The following is an 18,839-nucleotide window of genomic DNA, read 5'->3' on the forward strand; positions in this document are numbered from 1 at the left end:
TGCTGTGGAGAGAGCATCATGAAAACAGATCCATCAGTATGTGACTTGTTGCCAAAATTGATACAAGTGTGTCACCAAGAAAACCCCTCCTAGCTGCACAGTTGAAAAACTTGGAAACAGATTTTTCTAACCTGTCTGAAAATCTTCCAAGCGAAGAATTTCCATGGGGTTTGAACCCATTTGCTAAAAATCTAAAAATGCAACACCTTTCAGTTAGCTTGCACGCATAACTGGCTGACACCGGGGAAGACAGACGTTACCAGCTCAGTATCAAGAAAAACCTTTGCCTAAGCAATGGACGGGTTGAAAAATTAGTATCCCTGTTTAGTCAGGACGGCTGACGATGCACTTCTTCCATTTCCTTCTACACTTCCACGTGAGGAATCTTTTTCAGCAGTGATAGCCATGACAACCAAGTATCAAAATAAACTGGACCTACAACTATAATAGAGCCATTCAAAGGGCTAAAGGGCTAAGACAAGATTTTCAAAACTAATGAAGCGTAGGCAATCACAGAGCCCTCACTCTTCTTCCCCCAAGAACAATTTTGCTTTTGGTCTTGTTATATCACAGCTAAGAGCCCTCCTGAAAGAGGACAATTCTCCAGTATTTCCCCACAAAGCAATTTCCTCCCTTCCCACTGTGGCAAAATTAAAAGCTATTAAAAATGGCAAAGTGATCAAATGCCCCCTCTCCAGTGCAACCCATCTGCTTAGCAGCATGATAGTGAGGGACACTGGACAGTCATTAGGCTATCCTAAAATTCAGTCTTTTCTGTCTGAATTCCTGGCTCTGTCCAGGAAAGTATTTTAGTACAGTGACTGTAGTAACAGAGCCCAAACTGAAACTCGGCTTGCTTCAGCCCTTCCCCGTCCTATCCCATAACTCACCAGTCCGGTCTCCACCATCCTTGCATTCACACCTTCCATGTGAACACTGGATGGTCACCTGGCCACAAGCATGTCCTCCATTCAGGTCCTTCCAGCAGCTCCCCTCTAAGCAACTCCCTGCTCACCACACATCTTCCTCCACCTCCACCCCGAGGTTGTGAGCTGCTGGGCTATCTCCTTCACAAGACAATAATTACCTAAACCTAATCCTCACGGACAAAACTTACATTTATGGAATTACATGGATGACAGCTGACTCAAAGGATTTGGGGAAGTGTCAAGGTTTCAGCCCAGCCAGTAACAAAGGACCACCCAGCTGCTCGCTCACTCCTCCTGCCCCCCTCCCGTGGGATGGGGAGGAGACAGAGGAGAGAAAAGAAAAAAAAACCCAACCAAACCCAGCACCTCGAGGGTTGAGATAATGGCAGTTTTCTGGGACAACACAAAAAAGAGAACTTATAACAACAACAACGGTACTAATGAAGGAATATACAAAACGAGTGATGCACAGTACAACTGCTCACCACCCGGAACATGACGCTCCACCACTTCCCCCACTGAAAGTCGAGAGAGCTCCCCCCAGCCCGCTCCCCATTTATACACTGAGCATGATTGCACATGGTATGGAATAGGTCCTTGGCTAGTTCAGGTTAGCTGCCCCAGCTGTGCCCCCCACCTCCCAGGTTCCTGTAAAAATTAACTCTATCCCAGCTGAACCCAGGACATTATCCACCCCTTATTCTATACCATCTACATCATGCCCAGATCTTACATTTTCCAATCAACCACTACCACTTTCCTTGTCTTATATATATAAGTATATGGACACCCCCCCACACCCCCCTCCCCCCAAATAGTATTCCATTAGTCAATGGGCTATCCCTCTAATGTGTCCATCAATTTTATTTAGACCATGACTTTGGGGCTCCATCTGTTGTAACAGTTCTTCAGGATAAGAGAGATGGTGTGAGGTGTTGGGTTGTTGAATACTGCCTCTGGAACGTGTGGCTAGTACATTTGGTGCAACCCACACCCTTGGTCTGCAGGGCGAAGATGTGGATCTTGAGGAAATTGCTGGGCGCCAGTTCAAGTTCTGTCACTGTTGCACTTGGCTCAGTTTCAAAGTCCATCCTTCATTCATTTGGGTAATTCTTACTGTGATACCCTTGATATGGCATATAGACACTACAGATACAATGACATACATTGGCAGGTTATTTAGCAGTTAAATATCATACAGCCTAATTCACTGGCTATTCTCTCCCAAAACCAAATCTCCCGCTTACTTTGTTCAAAGGCTTGTCGTTGTTCAGGGCCCCATTTAAAATTGTTCTTCTTCCAGGTAACTTGATAGAGAGGGCTTACAATCAGACTGTAGTTTGGAATATGCATTCTCCAAAAGCCCACAACACCTAAGAAAGCCTGTGTTTCCTTTTTATTAGTTGGTGGGGACATAGCTGCATATGTTGTTGATCACATCCAGGGGGCTCTGGCGACGCCCGTCTTGCCATTTTATTCCTAAAAACTGGATCTCCTGTGCAGGTCCCTTGACCTTACTTTGTTTTATGGCAAAACCAGCCTTCAAAAGGATTTGGATTATTTTCTTCCCTTTCTCAAAGACTTCTTCTGCCGTGTTGCCCCATACGATGATGTCATCAATGTACTGCAGGTGCTCTGGAGCTTCACCTTTTTCCAGTGCAGCCTGGATCAGTCCATGGCAAATGGTGGGGCTGTGTTTCCACCCCCGGGGCAGTCAATGCCAGGTGTACTGGACGCCCCTCCAAGTGAAAGCAAACTGTGGCCTGCACTCTGCTGCCAAAGGGATTGAGAAAATGTCACTTAGCTGCCTTTGATTCCAGTTCGTACTGAAGTTCTAACATATCTGGCACAGCAGCACTCAGCGGCGGCGTGACTTCATTCAGCCCACCATACTCTACTCTTGGTCTCCACTCCCCATTAGATTTCCACACGGGCCATATGGGATTATTAAAGGGTGAGCGAGTCTTGCTGATCACTCCTTGGCTCTCCAATTGGCAAATCAGCTTCTGGATGGGAATCGGGGAGTCTCGGTTGGTGCGATGTTGCCGCCGGTGCACCGTCGTGGTGGCAGCTGGCACCTGTTGTTCTTCAACCTTCAGCAACCCCACAACCGAAGGGTCTTGAGAGAGACCAGGCAGGGTAGACAGCTGTTCAGTCTCCTCCGTCTCCAATGCAGCTATACCAAAGGCCCAACGGTACCCTCTTGGGTCCTTGAAATACCCCCTCCTGAGATAGTCTATACCAAGGATGCACGGGGCCTCTGGGCCAGTCGCAATGGGGTGTTTATGCCACTCATTCCCGGTTAGACTCATTTCAGCTTCCGATACAGTTAGCTCTTGGGATCCCCCTGTCACACCAGAGATACAGATAGGTTCTGCCCCTTTATAACTTGATGGCATTAGGGTACATTGTGCACCAGTGTCCACTAGAGCCTTATATTCCTGTGGGTCTGATGTGCCAGGCCATCGAATCCACACTGTCCAGTAGACCCGGTTGTCCCTTTCCTCCACCTGGCTGGAGGCAGGGCCCCTCTAATCCTGGTTAGAGTATCCGTTACTCACTTTTTGCACACGTGAATCACAAGTCCCTTCAAGAGGATCAGAAATGAGATCAGCCCATCTACTGCGTCTGGGGGACTGCTCACGGGAAACTGGAGCAGCATTTTTCCAAGAAGACTCCTCTTTTCTGATTGCTTTTTCTCGCAACTCATGTACCCATGCATCTAGGACTGAGGTAGGTTCTCCATCCCACTTCCTCATGTCCTCTCCATGGTCACGCAGGTAAAACCACAGGTTAGCCCGTCGTGTGTACTTTTTCTCTCCTCTCTCTTGGGCAGAGGAATGCTTACTCCCAAGAGCTGCAATGCAGGCCTGTACAGGTGGGGAGAAGGACATATCCACTTTGAATTGCTGGAACTCCTGGGACAATTCCTCTACAGCCAAGACACAGGCCCATAGGGAGAAAGGGAGACTTCCTTCGTATTGCCACAGTTGGACAGCCAGTTCGTCCACCGTTTGTCCATAGCCTTCTTTCCAGGACATTACTGCCAATGAGTTGGCATAGGTTGGTGGTGCACTTCACAGAAACTTCCGCCACGTGGGTTGTGTGCATTGACTTCATCTGGATCTGTGGGTGACTGCCCATTTTCTGGATCATTATAGATCACCTCCGGCACGGCTAATTCCCTCACGTACTGGATACCTCTCTCCATGGTGGTCTGCTTGCCTTGGTGACATGTAACTTCCTCCTTGAAGGGGTACCTTTCCTTCACACCTGACAGAAGTCGTCTCCAGAGGCTGAGGACTTGTGTTTTTCTCCCAATCGCCTTGTCAATGGCCCCTTCCCTAGACAGGGATCCCAGCTGCTTGGCTTCCCTACCCTCTAATTCCAAACTACTGGCCCCATTATCCCAGCATCGGAGCAGCCAGGTAACAATGTGCTCACCTGGGTGGTGGCTAAAATCTTTCCGCATATCACGCAACTCACTCAGGGATAGAGATCGGGTGATTATTTCAGGTTCTGCCTCTTCCTCCTGTTCTTGTGATGACCCTGGTTCACTTTCATCTCTCACTAAGCAAACTGATTTCTTTGTGTGTTTCTTTTTCTGCACAGGGGCGACTGGTACTGGCACAGGTTGGTTCTCTGGTTCAGCTGCAGTGCCCGTCGCCAGGGTTGGGGTAGCCACGGTGCCCGTCCCTCTGTTTTCCCTCTCTTCCCCCTGAGGGTGCTGCCTAATATCAAGCACCGTTTGGTAGATACTGGCCAGGGCCCAGCACAGTGCAGTAAGTTGTGTGTCTCTCAAATAGCCACAGCATTTTCCTTTCAAATATTCTACCACTTTATGAGGGTTCTGTAGTTGTTCAGGAGTGAAGTTCCAAGCCACTGGAGGTGAGAAGTTCTCTAGATACCTGCCCATATCCTCCCACATGCCATGCCACCCATGAATATCCAGCTTTGGGGCAGATCTCTGGGTGGTACTCTTAAAGAGCCTTTTTGTAGCCCTAAAGACCTGAAACATATTCAGGAGACACAGCACTAACAGCACACTGGCTTGCTCATCCCAAGGATATTCAAAATTCTCAAAAGCTGTTGTAATTAGTCAGAAGGAGAAAAGGGAGGCGAACGGACGGGGGAAGTATCCCCCCCGACTTCCCCATGGATTGGGTGCGATTACCGATAAATTCTGATAGAAGGCACCCGAAGTATGGAAATGTTATCACTGCCACATACAGATACCAGCTTAACCTCATGACTAGTGATGTAATCATTTCACAAGTCGACATTGCCCAGTACAGCAAAAAGATAATCCCAATCACTCTCCCAGAGGTGAGAAACGCAACTACAGGCAATACATAGAGCATATAAGAACTTACAAAACACCACCATGTAAACAAATGAATGAACATTGTGACTAGCATCTATTTATCTAATATAAGAAATGCATATGACAAATTTGTTTCAACACGCTCTGGCCAGATCTGTCGTTATCTCAACCCTTCGTGTCCCACGTTGGGTGCCAAAAAAAGACTGTCGTGGTTTCAGCCCGGCCAGTAACAAAGGACCACACAGCCGCTCGCTCAGTCCTCCCACCCTCCTGCAGTGGGATAGGAAGGAGACAGAGGAGAGAAAAGAAAAAACCTGGAACATCGAGGGTTGAGATAAGGACAATTTACTGGGACAACACAAAAAAAAAGAGAAGTTACAACAACAACGGTACTAATGAAAGCATATACAAAACGAGTGATGCACAGTGCAACTGCTCACCACCCAGAACCCAACGCTCCACAACTTCCCCCACCAAAAGTCGAGAGAGCTCCCCCCGGCCCGCTCCCCATTTATACACTGAGCATGATTGCACATGGTATGGAATAGGTCCTTGGCTAGTTCAGGTCAGCTGCCCCAGCTGTGGCCCCCACCTCCCAGGTTCCTGTAAAAATTAACTCTATCCCAGCTGAACCCAGGACAGGAAAAAATGCTTGAATTTCAATTATGACATCAGTTATTTCTAGAAAGTTTGTCTTAGAAGTCAGCTGGCTTCACACAGCAAGCAGCCATGTACCCTGTGCGTGACTGAGCATCAACGGGGCAGTGAAGATTCTAGAGGACTCCTGAAGGAGTGATTGAACTAGAGCACCACACACGTGTCCGCATATGTTATCTTCCCTGAGTACCACCTTCAAGACCGGATCTTTTGATTCAGCATTATAGTACATTCATTTTTAAGGTGGCAGTTTTGAAAGGGAAAAAAAATAACTTTAGAAAACTTCTGCAACCTGTGCACTCAGCCGGGGGAAGTGAAGTCCCACCTTTTGTAGGGGCCTGAGGGGCAAAGAAATATTATGTAATCTCTCCCCAAAGCATGCTGTGAACAAACCCCCTGCACATGCATGCACTCAGTCATGCCATCCACATAGGTGTATCCTATTATGGGACTCAAAGATGCAGTATATTGTGCTCACAGGAAAAACTAACACTTAATAGATAAATGAAAAGTGACTGGAAGCTTTAGGTACAGCGCCTAGAAAACAAGCCGCCTTTCTCACAGGGATTTCAAGGCAACACTGTAGGGAGGAAGGAATTACTTCAAGATAAAGCATGATTACACATCATCTCATGAGCTACACCTCACAAAACATATTAGCCATTTTTATCTCCTTTCCACGGTTTGGTATTTACTGTTTATACAATCAGTGGCATGCAGATTCAAGATATAAGCCATAATTAGTTCTTCCAGTTAAAAATACACTGACCATTCCCACACAAATAAGGTCGAATCATTAATGAATTCTGGAAATTTAAAGATAGTGCTTAAACTACTCCTTACAAAAGGATGTACTTCACTAAAATTGCTGGAGAATGGTTTTTCAAATGAAGCAATGAACATTTGGAAATGCGAGACGGTCAATTTTGGGGTGTATGCTTGAAGATCAGAAGAATGAAAATCAGAAATCAAGGCAATATAGATATGTGAGCAAAGAAAAGTGCAAACAATGTGTCCATAGAATTTCATCTTTGCTGTGGAAGCCAGTAAATGCTGCAAGTTATTTGGCCTAGATTTACAGCCCCCCCCCCCCCCCCCCCCCCCGGCCCTGTCAACCATTTACTTTCAAAAAAAAAAAACAAACAAAGAAAAAACATGTTATGGAACAGTAAGGTTGTGCAACTTCTCAAAAGGTCACAGAAAACTCAGATAAAGTGCGACCCCAATAAAACAAACCCACTGCTCAGCAGATACTCTCTCTCCTTCTTTCCACACTTCTTTTTAATAGAAATCATTGTTAACACAAGCTTTTTTATTTGTTTTTAGGTTGTGTTATCACAGTTGCATAGCAATTAGTTAGTAACACTTGCTTGGCCATAACATAAACACTATCTGCCATTCACCAAGCTTCACAACAGAAACTCACCCTGCAGGGACTGGGTTTTTTTGCAAGTTTCATTGTCAATGTAAGCTCCATGGCACTTGCATGTCAGGAGTTACAACTACGAAAGATTTTCTGAGTAACATCCTGTGTGTGATGTACTCGCCCTGTGCTCCATCACACCAAATCACCACAGACAGACCTGCACATCCTGGTTCTTGCAGTTCACAGCCTAGGCTTGGGTATTAACTGGACAACTTCACAATTCACCACTACCTCAAGAGCTACAGGTCATCACAAGTAAGAAAGTGTTCACGTTCAGTGTGGAGGATAAGGTAGGTGACTGGCATGAAACACCTTCCCCATACAGCGGCAGTGTAGCGTATCGATCAGATCAGACAAAACAGCATGCAATCCTTTCAAATTCATCATCTAACCCTGCAGAAGCTCATAACACTGCCTCACAGTGAGATATTCAACCATTGTGGTAGCAGGCCAAAGACATCACCGTCATTCTGGGGGACCGTCTTTCTAGACACTTCTAATTATTAGGAGGCTGAGTAGTCACATCAGGTTCATTTATGCTGAAACAGTGGGGTTTATACCAACACTCAGAGCTCCGCATTTCTGACAAACAATTGGAACGACACGCACAAAAGATTATGAATAAAATTGATCCATCTTCATGAAAATGGGGTTAAACTAGTTTTCAATGCCCTTAACACTAAGCTACGATAATCTTTTAGACATTAGTATTGGCTCACATTTGCAAGATACACTACTTCAGCTACCCAGATGGAAATGCATGCAATGACAGAAGTTAGGCTTAAAGCACCTACACTCATATAAACCACATTCAAAAGGTAGCAATTCCATCCTCATTTATTATCAGAGTGATTCTTGTAAGACTGCATGTGCAACAGTGTTTTAACCTATGAGGACTTCATTGACGTTTTCCTCACCTATTACTGTGCTTGGACTTTTCACGGTCTTTTTCCTTGTCCTTCTTGTGCTCTTTGTGCCGGTGTTCTCGGTCTTTGTGTTTATCTTTGTGTTTGTGAGAATCTGCAAGCAGAGAGGCAAAAAAAAAATTAAGACACGAAGTTGGGAGAAAACTCCACACCTCCCTCATGAACCTCTGCATTTTTACCCACCCCATACCAGTATTTTCTGTCATTCAAAATTTGTAACAAAAATCTTCGTTTCAGAGGTCCTAAACAGATTCATTGTTCCTGCAGCACAAGTTAATTCATATTGGCAACAGCTACGTTTACATGGTCTTTAGTTCAATGAGCTTTAAATGCTTTACAAACCCTGAAGAAATGCAACCCTTCTTATTAAATAGGTAAGTATGGTTACAGCAAGTTCAATCTTATTTGGCAGATGGGAAACCTAGCTTCCTATGCCTGTAAGTATTTAATGTCAAATAGATTATAAGGATACAAGAACAGATCACAAAGCTGAAATGTTAGGCCTGCTGGATCATAGAATTTAGACTGCTACTTCCACAAGTATGTAGTCTAGACAAACCAGCACCCCCCCCCCCCCAAATTAAAACCATCTTATTCTTATCCCCAACAATGCATGACATGACAGGCACACAGCAAGGGAAAGGGGGAGTAATGAGGGAAGAAAAGAAAGGGTGAAAAGAGAAGAGGATTAGGAATTCTCTCCTCATGCTTCTCTTCTGCAGGAGACACTTACCTCCCTCTGACAACAGCCCCACCAAGAAAATCCAGCATGACAGCTGTAATGAGTATGTGCTGATCCTAACCCACCTCTACAGGTTAGGACTGGTCCAAATTAAGTGACAGGTCAGAAATGGGAGATGGCACTCAAGTAAATCTACATGAACACAGTAACTTTATTGGTATCAATTTCTACTGCAAGTGACATTTCCCATCCTCAGTGACTACTGTAGTATACAATAAAGTCCTTTAAAGCACCAAGGAAATAGATCCAGCACAGAAAACGAGCAACATAGTTGAATTGTAAATAAATTAATTCACAAGCCATTCTTTATAAGTAGATCAAAAAGGAGCTGAGGCTGAACTAGCACCTCAAACCCACCTCAAAAGACACTATCATTTACAGAGAAGGTCACTAATGTTGGGAAGAATGTGTGCATGCCCAAAGATTCCCCCACAGGTTTTGGTGGTTGTGGGATTTTTTTCTGGTTTTGTTGTTGTTGTTTTTTGTTTTGTTTGGTAGTTTTGGGGTGGGGTTTTTTGTTTGTTTTGTTTTGTCTTTTTTTAACATGCTTCTCAAAGTAACTAAAATTAAGTAAGCTCCCTGGGATACCTAAAAGACTGTGCTGACTTTGGCAACTGTTTTCAGCTCATAGGGCGAGAATTTCCACCAGAGATCTTGGATGTAAGGTATTAATGCTTAATTAATTGTAAGGATGTTACTGTGCCTCTAAAAAGGCTACTATCCCTGCACTAAGAATAGGAAACTGCAACACAAGGATTTTGTGACTTTCAGAGTCACATGGGAAATGCATTGCAGAGCCAGGAACAACCCTTATCCTCCCGACTCCAAGTCTTTCGCCACAGATTCATTTTTCTCCTTAACTGACACCAGCTCTTATAGCCTCAAAACATTCAACTGGTTTTAGTGGAAACATACCCACAGTCACATTTCCACAGAATATGATTTTAATCTATTGCTTTCTATAACTTCAGGTACTGTTTTCAGACACCTGCAGTAAGACAACACAGAACAACATATGAATGCTGACATTCAAGCCTCCAACTTGCCTTCTGCATCTTTCCTCAATCCTCCTGAACTTGGTGACACTTCCTAGTGCTTTGGTGTATACTGCAGATACATTTAAAGCACAAGATTCAGTTTTCTATATTTTGATATACAGGCACGTGGCAGGTTATATGGAACACTTGGTGTTACAGCTTAAAACACCTAAGAGTTTTCAAGTACCTAAACAGCAAAATCTATTTCACAGCAGGCAGAGCTTTGCAGGCACACAGGCAAACTGTGTGGGGACCAGACACCTACACTCTCTGAACTGCCAAGAAGCAATTTCTCAGTACCCTTCTTCCCACCAGGACAACACACATTTCACTGGCAAAAATGTTTTTGCAGTGCATTTCACACTTAAGATTCTTCAGTTTAGCCACTAGCTGGAAGCTCAGGCTGTTTGCAAACTGCCTGGGTTTTACTCCACAGAGAGTTTACTCACTGATTCCTAAAGCACCAGCTGAAGTGAACAGCCATCTATTTACACTTGATGAATAGGTAAATTGCTAGAAGAACCATCATGATGCTATACATAGAACTACGTACACTCATTTTATAACATACTTGCTTTTTAAGGAGGCACAGACCAACATAGAGTCAGTTTTTTCTACCAACCAATCGATGGAAAATGTGTGCAACTGGAACTCAATACTATTCTCTTTAGTGCTTAGAACCACAAGATTATTCTTCACAAAAAAAGCAGAAAAGAGAACAGTCTTTTACCTTCATCACCAGATTCCCTTCCAGCTGACTCGTGCTTTCCAGCTGAAATTAATATTTGCTCTTGAAAAGTAGTTCCTCTGCACTGCTTACAATGATCTGGTATTTTCAGACAATTAAAGCCTGGTACAGCAGCAAAAAAAGTGCCTGACCAGTTAGACTAGCTCTGCTTGCTAGTATTTGTCACCACTCAGCTCTCCTTTGCCGCCTACCAAAGGATTTCTAGTAGGAAGGTCTTTCATAGAGGTATTCTAGCTAAAAGGCAGGCCAAAGTGGCTGGGGAACAGGAGGTTCTGCATATGGTCTTGAATGCAGAAGGGGAAAACTGGCAGGAGAGCTTTCACCCAAGTGCACCCAAGGCTGGAGAGGTACTTGGCCTCTCACACTGGACAATACTTTGAATTCAGTACTTCCATGGAGGTAAGTGTATTACCTCCCAGACATGTCTCCTAAGAATTAAATTGTTCTGGAATATTTGCCTAGTATTCAGACTCAATGGTGTTGCTTTCTGACACAATGCCATGAGGTAGGTTAAGAATGAAGACTTCAAAAGAGCTGAAGTTGCTTCAGTTGAGCTGACATGTGTATGTCTTCAGAAGGCATTAAAGCTCTTGGTCTCTTTCTTTTTTTTTTTTTTTTTTTTTTTTTTTTTGAGGGTGAAGCTGGATGAAGTTCAGGAGACTGGGTCATTAAAAAGGACAGAATTCTTTTTTTGGCATATCACACAAAAGCGCTTTGTTCCAGACTGGTTTCATCTAGGAGTCCAAGTTGATGGTTATTTGGTGGCTGACACAAAACAAGTTTAGCCATTTCACTCCAGTTTGTGTACCCGCTTCACAGAAAGCAAAACAGCATCACATCCAACTGAATTACACAGGCAACAGATGACCAAATGGGGAACAAAACTTTAAGACACCGTGGGCCACCTCACACCAAACCTCATCACCACAGAAGCAATCAACAGAAGTGTTCCTGTCTATAATATATCTTCTTTGATATATTTAGCATATTGATTCCTAGAAGAATCTTCTAGCCTCCAGTAACTCTCTCCCAGCTTGCAGCTGGTTAGCAGTTGACTAGGTCCAGTCTCACATGAGCTACAGAATGAGGTCAGACATTATCACGCTTTCAAATTTGTTTCCTGCCTTTTATGTCTTCCATTAAGCATGTCTGCTCCCTCTAACACTGAACAAGGAGATAAATACTATTCCTTCTCCAAGAGCATTAGCAAAATCCATTGTCTACTGTGAGCAAAGTTCAAACCCCCAAAAGCTCCTGTGATATTTAAGGATTTCAGAAATTGAAAAGTCTCTTTCCAGCATCAAGGCTACAGTGGTGACAGGGGTTATGCTCACTGGGTAAGGATCCATTACCCCTAAGGCTCTCCCTTCAGTATCCTCTAACCCAGAGCTTTAGGCATCTCTTCTGTTCTAGAAAGCTTGATGTCTCTGGCACTGTATCTCTGTCTGTTAACGCTGAGCCTGGTATGTCTCCAAAAGATTACCACAGTCCCAGTACTATTCCTGCTATCCCCCTGTACCCCCAACAATCACAAGCAGCTCTGCATTTTTGTACATTGATTCATCTTTCAACTCTGTTTAATTACAAGGATGCCTGATTTAAGGATGGGAAATTCTAAGCACTTTTGGTCTGTGGCTCTGTTTTCTCCCTGTCGTCCCCCACCCCCCCCACCCCCTGCCTTCGCTTCACCGCTAAGTCTCTGGGGAAAGGCTGAGTCATAACCCTATTTGCAATACTTGTATATACGTATTACTGGAACAGTGCAGTTTTACTCTTTATCCAGGAACAGAGCTGTAAAAGGTTAGGCACCTCTAAGTACAGCATGACAAGAACAGAGACGAAGTAAAAGAAAGCCACCCTCCAGCAGGCAGTTGCCACCTGGAGAGGAAGAGTACCAACAGACACCAAAGGCAAGTCTCCTTTCATAATGAGAATGCCCCCTGGCTTTATAGATCAGTCTGGTGACAAAACAATTATGTGGAACTATACTATTTTAATTCATGAGACAAATTCATTTGCTTTTAAAACACTTTTGAACACCACTCTCTGCACCCCACCCCCAAAAGATTACTTACATATCACAATCAATGGAAGTAGGCCTACTTCCTACATTAATATGTCAGTTTTGACAGCAATTTTTCTAATAAAATACTGAAATCCCAGAGAGGGGCATGAGTTCTTGTATGCCCAATTGGTGTACAGCTATCAGTATTATTTGGGAGAGTATTACTGGCACATGATACAGGGTGCTAAAGATGTCATTTTATCCCACTTGCATTTTATGCCACTGTTATAATTTTGCACTAGATTTTTTTTTTTTTAACAAACTGAAAAAAGATATGAGCAACAACCTGACCCTTCTCATTTCTCCTAAATTAAGTGAGCTAGCTGGCAAATTAACACCTGGTAACCCAAATTTCTGGTCAACAGTAGCTTTTCCGGATAAATCTATTAACCATCCATATTTGCTGTCTTTCAGTTCATCTTCTTGTAAGTTCTTGTGGGCACAATTTGAATCCCTCATTAACCTGCTTACAGAAAAGTTTCTGCCAGCAGTCTTTGTTCTTTTGAAATGTTTTACTAGGTTCTGGGGGATAAGGACTTTTTGTATTTTTCTTCTGGTTTCAGCAACACCTCAATTGCCTTTCCTCTTGTTAGACAGCCTCAAACATACCTCAACTGGTATGTATGCTGGTATTTTATCCGTACAAAGCCTCATCTCAATGCTTCTCTATACTGATGTCCAGAAATATGATTTAAGCTTACTTGATTCTTAGGACTGAAATCTGTGCCCAAATCTGAAGACACAGCATGAAAAATTAATCATGTTACCAACTAAGAAAAACATGTTTAACTTGTTACTCCAATAACACTTCTGCTTCAGATGAGTGGCTGAAATTTCTGCCCCAATTTAAGTCCAATGCCTTGATATTAGTTATTTGTTACAAAAGACACATACAAGCTCTCAAGACTTTTTCAGGATCATTGGTCTGTACGAGTACTGTGCTCTCTCTATTACCGGTATATTCAGCCATCTCGAACCTGAAGCATGAGCAAGAAGCCCTTTACTATCAGCACAGAGGACATGTATGACGAAAGTAGCAAAGTCTTTTCAGCATTTCCTCTGGAAAGGAGAAGAAAGTCTTAAAAAAAAAAAAAAAGACTTCTCCAGTTCCACTGCTAAATTATGCAGCTGGAAGGGAGGTAATTCATTAACACTGGATTAGGTTCAAAAGCTGGTCAAGTTCAAAAACTTCTCATGAGCCTTCCTGTCACTTGAGAAATCGTTAGTCCCTTCTCAGCTGAAACACCACCTCCACGTTAGACCAATTTACTCCACAACTGCAGCCTTTTTACTATTTAGGCTTATTTCCTTCTCACCTGTTGTGATGCAAAAGTAAGCAAAGCAAAAAGACTCTGTATGACCTAAATGAAACAATTTTACTGATTCTTACTGATTCTTCTCCTCCCCCACAGGCTCTCCTCAAAAGTAGTCATCTTAAAACTGCAGATTATCAGAAAAAGGCCTCTTACTTTCAAGTTACTCAGGTTTTACCATTTGTTACCATTTATTTTGCCAAATTATATACTTTTAGAGTTTTAATTTCTTGTATGTTGGGTATTAAAAGACAAATAATAAAATTATCAAGGTTCAGTTGCTGAAATGATGCCAATAAGGACTATGAATGTTCAAACATGTGAATATAGTTTGAAGCATCTAAAATACTCTTCATATTCCTGGTAAAGAACACGTACTTTTGCCTTAGGCATCTGATCAAAATGGTTTAGTGTTGCATTAACTTTTACAATATATGCATTATATCAGCAAGTAGAAAGACTAACATTTAGTCATTATCCAAGATCTTTAACATGAATGGTGATGGGGTTGGTAGATTACCTAAGTAGGCACAGTAATCTGACATGTAAACATTGCTCTGTGAGGTTCTAGTCAATTTATAAACTGTTCACTTAAAGCAACCACTGTGCAGAGATGAAAAAGCCCATTTGCAGACCCCCATATGGCTCAGAAGAGCAACCATATGGAGAAAGTGGCATGATCTGACACATAGGGGATCAGGATCCTCACTGTTAGGTTATGACTGTGGACCAGTCATCTGACTTTACATGTTTTGATTTAACAGTTTTAAAGGCATGTGCAACAATCCCACCTAGCCAGTCTGGAAGAGGTTTAAACTTTTCTAAAATATTTGTATTGCAGTTGGAGGAAGTCACGGTATGATCGCGGTGTTCCAGTAATTCATTACAGTGTTTCTAGAGTTTAAATGGATTGCCATTGCTGTAGCCGAAAAAAGGAGGACAGAAAACAGAACTGCATCCAGGTATCAGAGACAACACCTTTCCCAATAAAGTAGGGCAGACTGAAAGAAAACAGAACTGTAGGTATGAAAGATACAGAAACTGGAAAACATCTATATACAGCTAGAAGTGTCAAAAGCAGAAAAACATACCCAGAAGGCACTGTTCAGAGAGAGACAATGGTATTGTGGATGATACACTGGAGCAGAAAATCATAATCTAAAATAAACTTTCAATGTGAAACTGGATATGTCACTTACTGGCCTAATGGCCCTATTTACACAACTACAGAATACACATGAAACATTTAACCTGGAAAGGTATTGCAGGTCTGTTTGCTGTGCTGTTTTATTTCTCCAGTAGCTGACTGCAAAATGTTTGGAATCCTGAAATGAGACTGACCGAAACACCAAGACCATGACTTGAACCCCACACAACCTAAGCGTGAAATTCAATAAAAGAAGCAGGACCTGGGTTTTCAGTAGGTGTCAAGAGAGGAAAGAAACTACAGTGATACCGAAACAAGACAGCCAGGCTTCTGCTTCCTCAGAGTGCCATACTTAATAGCACAGATATACCTTTCAAAAGCAACTTGACACGCAACCCTTCACCAGTGTTGAAAGACATCTCCACAATCAACACTGCTGCAGAAAGCTATTTCTAAATCCTTAAAATCCTTCTTTATTCAAATGAAGTACAATTACTGTGCTATCACTAACTTTTTTCACTTCAGGTGCATCACTGGGTCAGGTACACCAGTTCAGGGAGGCTGACACTTCAACAGTGCTCACTGTTTCACTCCATAAACCAGAATAAAATCTGAGTTTTATAGTTTACTGTAAAACTGAATTAATTTTGACTAACCACAAGGAGAACACACAAAGCAGGTCTTGGTTGCAAAGCTTAGATCTTCAGTCATTCATTTTCCAATCATATAAGAGTAGGAAAAAAAAAAGGCGTAAAAGCTTCATCAAAAGAGAGCCTGGAAAAGTACAGCAGAACAACCAAACAGTTTATCCTTTCTAAGGCAGGAACTTTATTACTAAAAGTAATACTAAATTACTAAAAGTAATTACTAAAAAGACTCCACCAGAGTGCATTCTTCCTTTTTCTAAGGGTTCAGATGGAGAAATATATCATCACTGAATAGATTTGAGTCAACCTATTTTCCACGCTATAGTTACTCTGAGACAAAATTCCTTCCAGGCTGAGCCAGAACTGACCACACCACATGGTATCCAATTCTGCCAAAGCTTGAAAACTTAGTCCTTTTGATAGAAACAGAGTAAAACCAACAATCTTACAACCCCTCTCCACACTTCAGTAGTTACTTGAGGCAAAAGATACTACAGGGACAGGCAGATATTATGTCTTTTTCCTTAAAAGGACTGTGCTGGGAAACTTGGCTTCAGAACAAGACAGACCCCTTAGTTACTGCATTCGTCTTTAATCTTGTAATTTAAAGGCCCTGTATTTCTCGCTGTTGAACAGAGGGAAAGGAAGTTACCCGTGGAATGACTTGGTGATGAATCTTGACGAGGGCAAGGGGGGAAATTTTATTATGCAAGCAAGGATCTTACACAGCTTTCTAAAAACACGGAAGTTTGCAAAACAAGATCAACACACCTTCTGCTCCACCGAAACCCCAGGACAACTTCAATCTACGGAAGAGAGGTAAACAACGTGACAGAACTGCTAAAAGCGAGAGAGCATGGCAGGCACAGCACCAAGTCTGCAAGCTAAGCTCTACACTCATTTATCCATCCCAAACTTTAAAAGCTTATCATGGATAGGTTAACGAGGCCACGAAAAAAAAAACAAACAAAAAAAACCCCAATAGACTGATCACTCCTATCTTGTGTGACTGAAGCCTCCGGGACATGAAGTTAACCTGAAGGAAATGTCACTGCTGGCATTTCAATCAATCTAAACCAACCTGCAGGGAAGCTGGGTAGGTAAGCAAGACATCCTGCAAGAGAAGGACAGATACTCTTTAGTGCACATTTTGAGCCCTTCTTCAAATTTTTTTTTCAGCCACACTGGATTAATCACTTATTTTCTGTGCACCTCATTTTTTCACCTGCTGGGGAAGTACCTAACACTCTGCAGGTAATTAATGCTTAAGTAATTGAGATAGCTATGTGGTAAAAGGATGCTGACCTTAAACTGCTACACTGCAAGCATTTTGCAGCAAAACAACTAACTGTGTAGACAGCAGCAGCAATGACTTGTCAGTGCCTTTTTTTACATGGTCTCTTCTGAAAGAGGTGGCACATTCACATACGCCTATTCTGCAGCAGATCTTAGTTGCTGTGTAACAAACTCATAAAATCACTGCAAGTAGAACTGCAGTAGACAATATTACACAAAGGACAAGACTGAGGAAGCCTTATAAAGCATGAAAATACATGTTTGATCAGTACAGAAAGGCTAAATTAATAGCTGCTTCTTACACATGCCAAAGGGCTCCCAACCGAGAGGCAACAATGAAGTTTCAATCCATTATTTGCATTCAAAACCAAAAAAGTTCAATGTGAACAGAAACATGTGTTTTCAGGGATTCCCAAGATGTAAAACATTCTCCTGTAATTGTATAAATAAGAGTCAGAGACTGAAACCCATTAGTATGTTTCCACTAACAAAGCAGAATAAAACAGAACAGCAAGTTAAAACTTCAGGGAAATGACCAGCGCCAGCATACAGCTTAAAATGCTGCTGTGCTGGCATGGAAGAGAAGAAAGTCCAGAGTAGTCTCTTAAGGAAACAAGATAAGAGCAACCCCGTTATTGTCCCTAGTGATATTTATTCTTATAAGGCTACACTCTTTTATAAGTAGAAGTACTTACTTTCCACAGCCTCCTCCATTCAGAATTTGAGTATCTTGCATACTAACACTCTTCCCTTACTGGGGTAGAAATAGTTTCAGCGATTTTTTTTCCTATTGCTTTATGAGTCTACACCCACATGAATAAACAAAGTTAGGTACTGCATGTACATCTTTGAAGAAGCAGCAAAACTGAAGACACACTTTTGCCTCAAGTTTCAAAAGCCATGGCCCATCATAACTCTGCACATCAGGAGGTAAAGATGAGGCCGAGAGCAAGATCTAGGGAAAAATCCATGCAGTGATCACTGTGGGACTCAGGAAAGCTCCAGAACACTCTAGAAATATAAAGCCATGTTGGAAGCATGTGCAAGTTTATATGGTATATGCCCACTTCAGTCCTAGCTGTTGTCATGTCCAACAACTGCCTTGCTTTCAGTAAGCACTTATTCCTGCTCCTCCCACCTCAAACTAGCCCAGAATTACTTTCAACAGCCAGTGAAGGGGTCCAAACAGATAGAAAAGTGGAAAGCTAGGCAATTTTAACAGCCAATGACCCTTTCCAAAGCCAACTCCACCTGCATCTGAGTATCATAACCAGATCCAAAATGCAAACAATGGACAGCCACAACAAGCTTGAGCTTCGTCACCTCTCAGGTTTCAAAAGCCTTACACTCATTGCAACTAAATCTGTATTCTGATTTGCTAATAACATATATACAGGACTGAGACCCTGCGGGACTTCAGGGTATATAAAGTAAATGTGGCTGAGGGGAAACAGCTGTTACGAATCAGCTCAGAGAACAAATTTGGCATAAAAAAGTAGTTACAGGTAGGTTCCCCTGTGGATTTCTTTTAGATCCAATAATACCAAACAATTTTTATTAGAGCATCTAATCTCAGGCTTTT

General features: G+C 42.6%; 1 protein-coding gene across 1 annotated transcript in view; it reads right to left on the reverse strand.

The window, feature by feature from the left end:
- The window catches only part of TOP1 (DNA topoisomerase I), an 81,009-nt gene that overhangs the window by 42,287 nt on the left and 19,883 nt on the right, over window positions 1-18,839 (reverse strand). The window contains exon 3 of the mRNA XM_069806930.1: window positions 8,254-8,356. Coding sequence (XP_069663031.1) covers window positions 8,254-8,356 — 103 coding nt within the window. The remainder of the gene's footprint in view (window positions 1-8,253; window positions 8,357-18,839) is intronic.

The sequence above is a fragment of the Haliaeetus albicilla genome, chromosome 2 (genome assembly GCF_947461875.1).
Source record: "Haliaeetus albicilla chromosome 2, bHalAlb1.1, whole genome shotgun sequence".
Lineage (NCBI taxonomy): Eukaryota > Metazoa > Chordata > Aves > Accipitriformes > Accipitridae > Haliaeetus > Haliaeetus albicilla.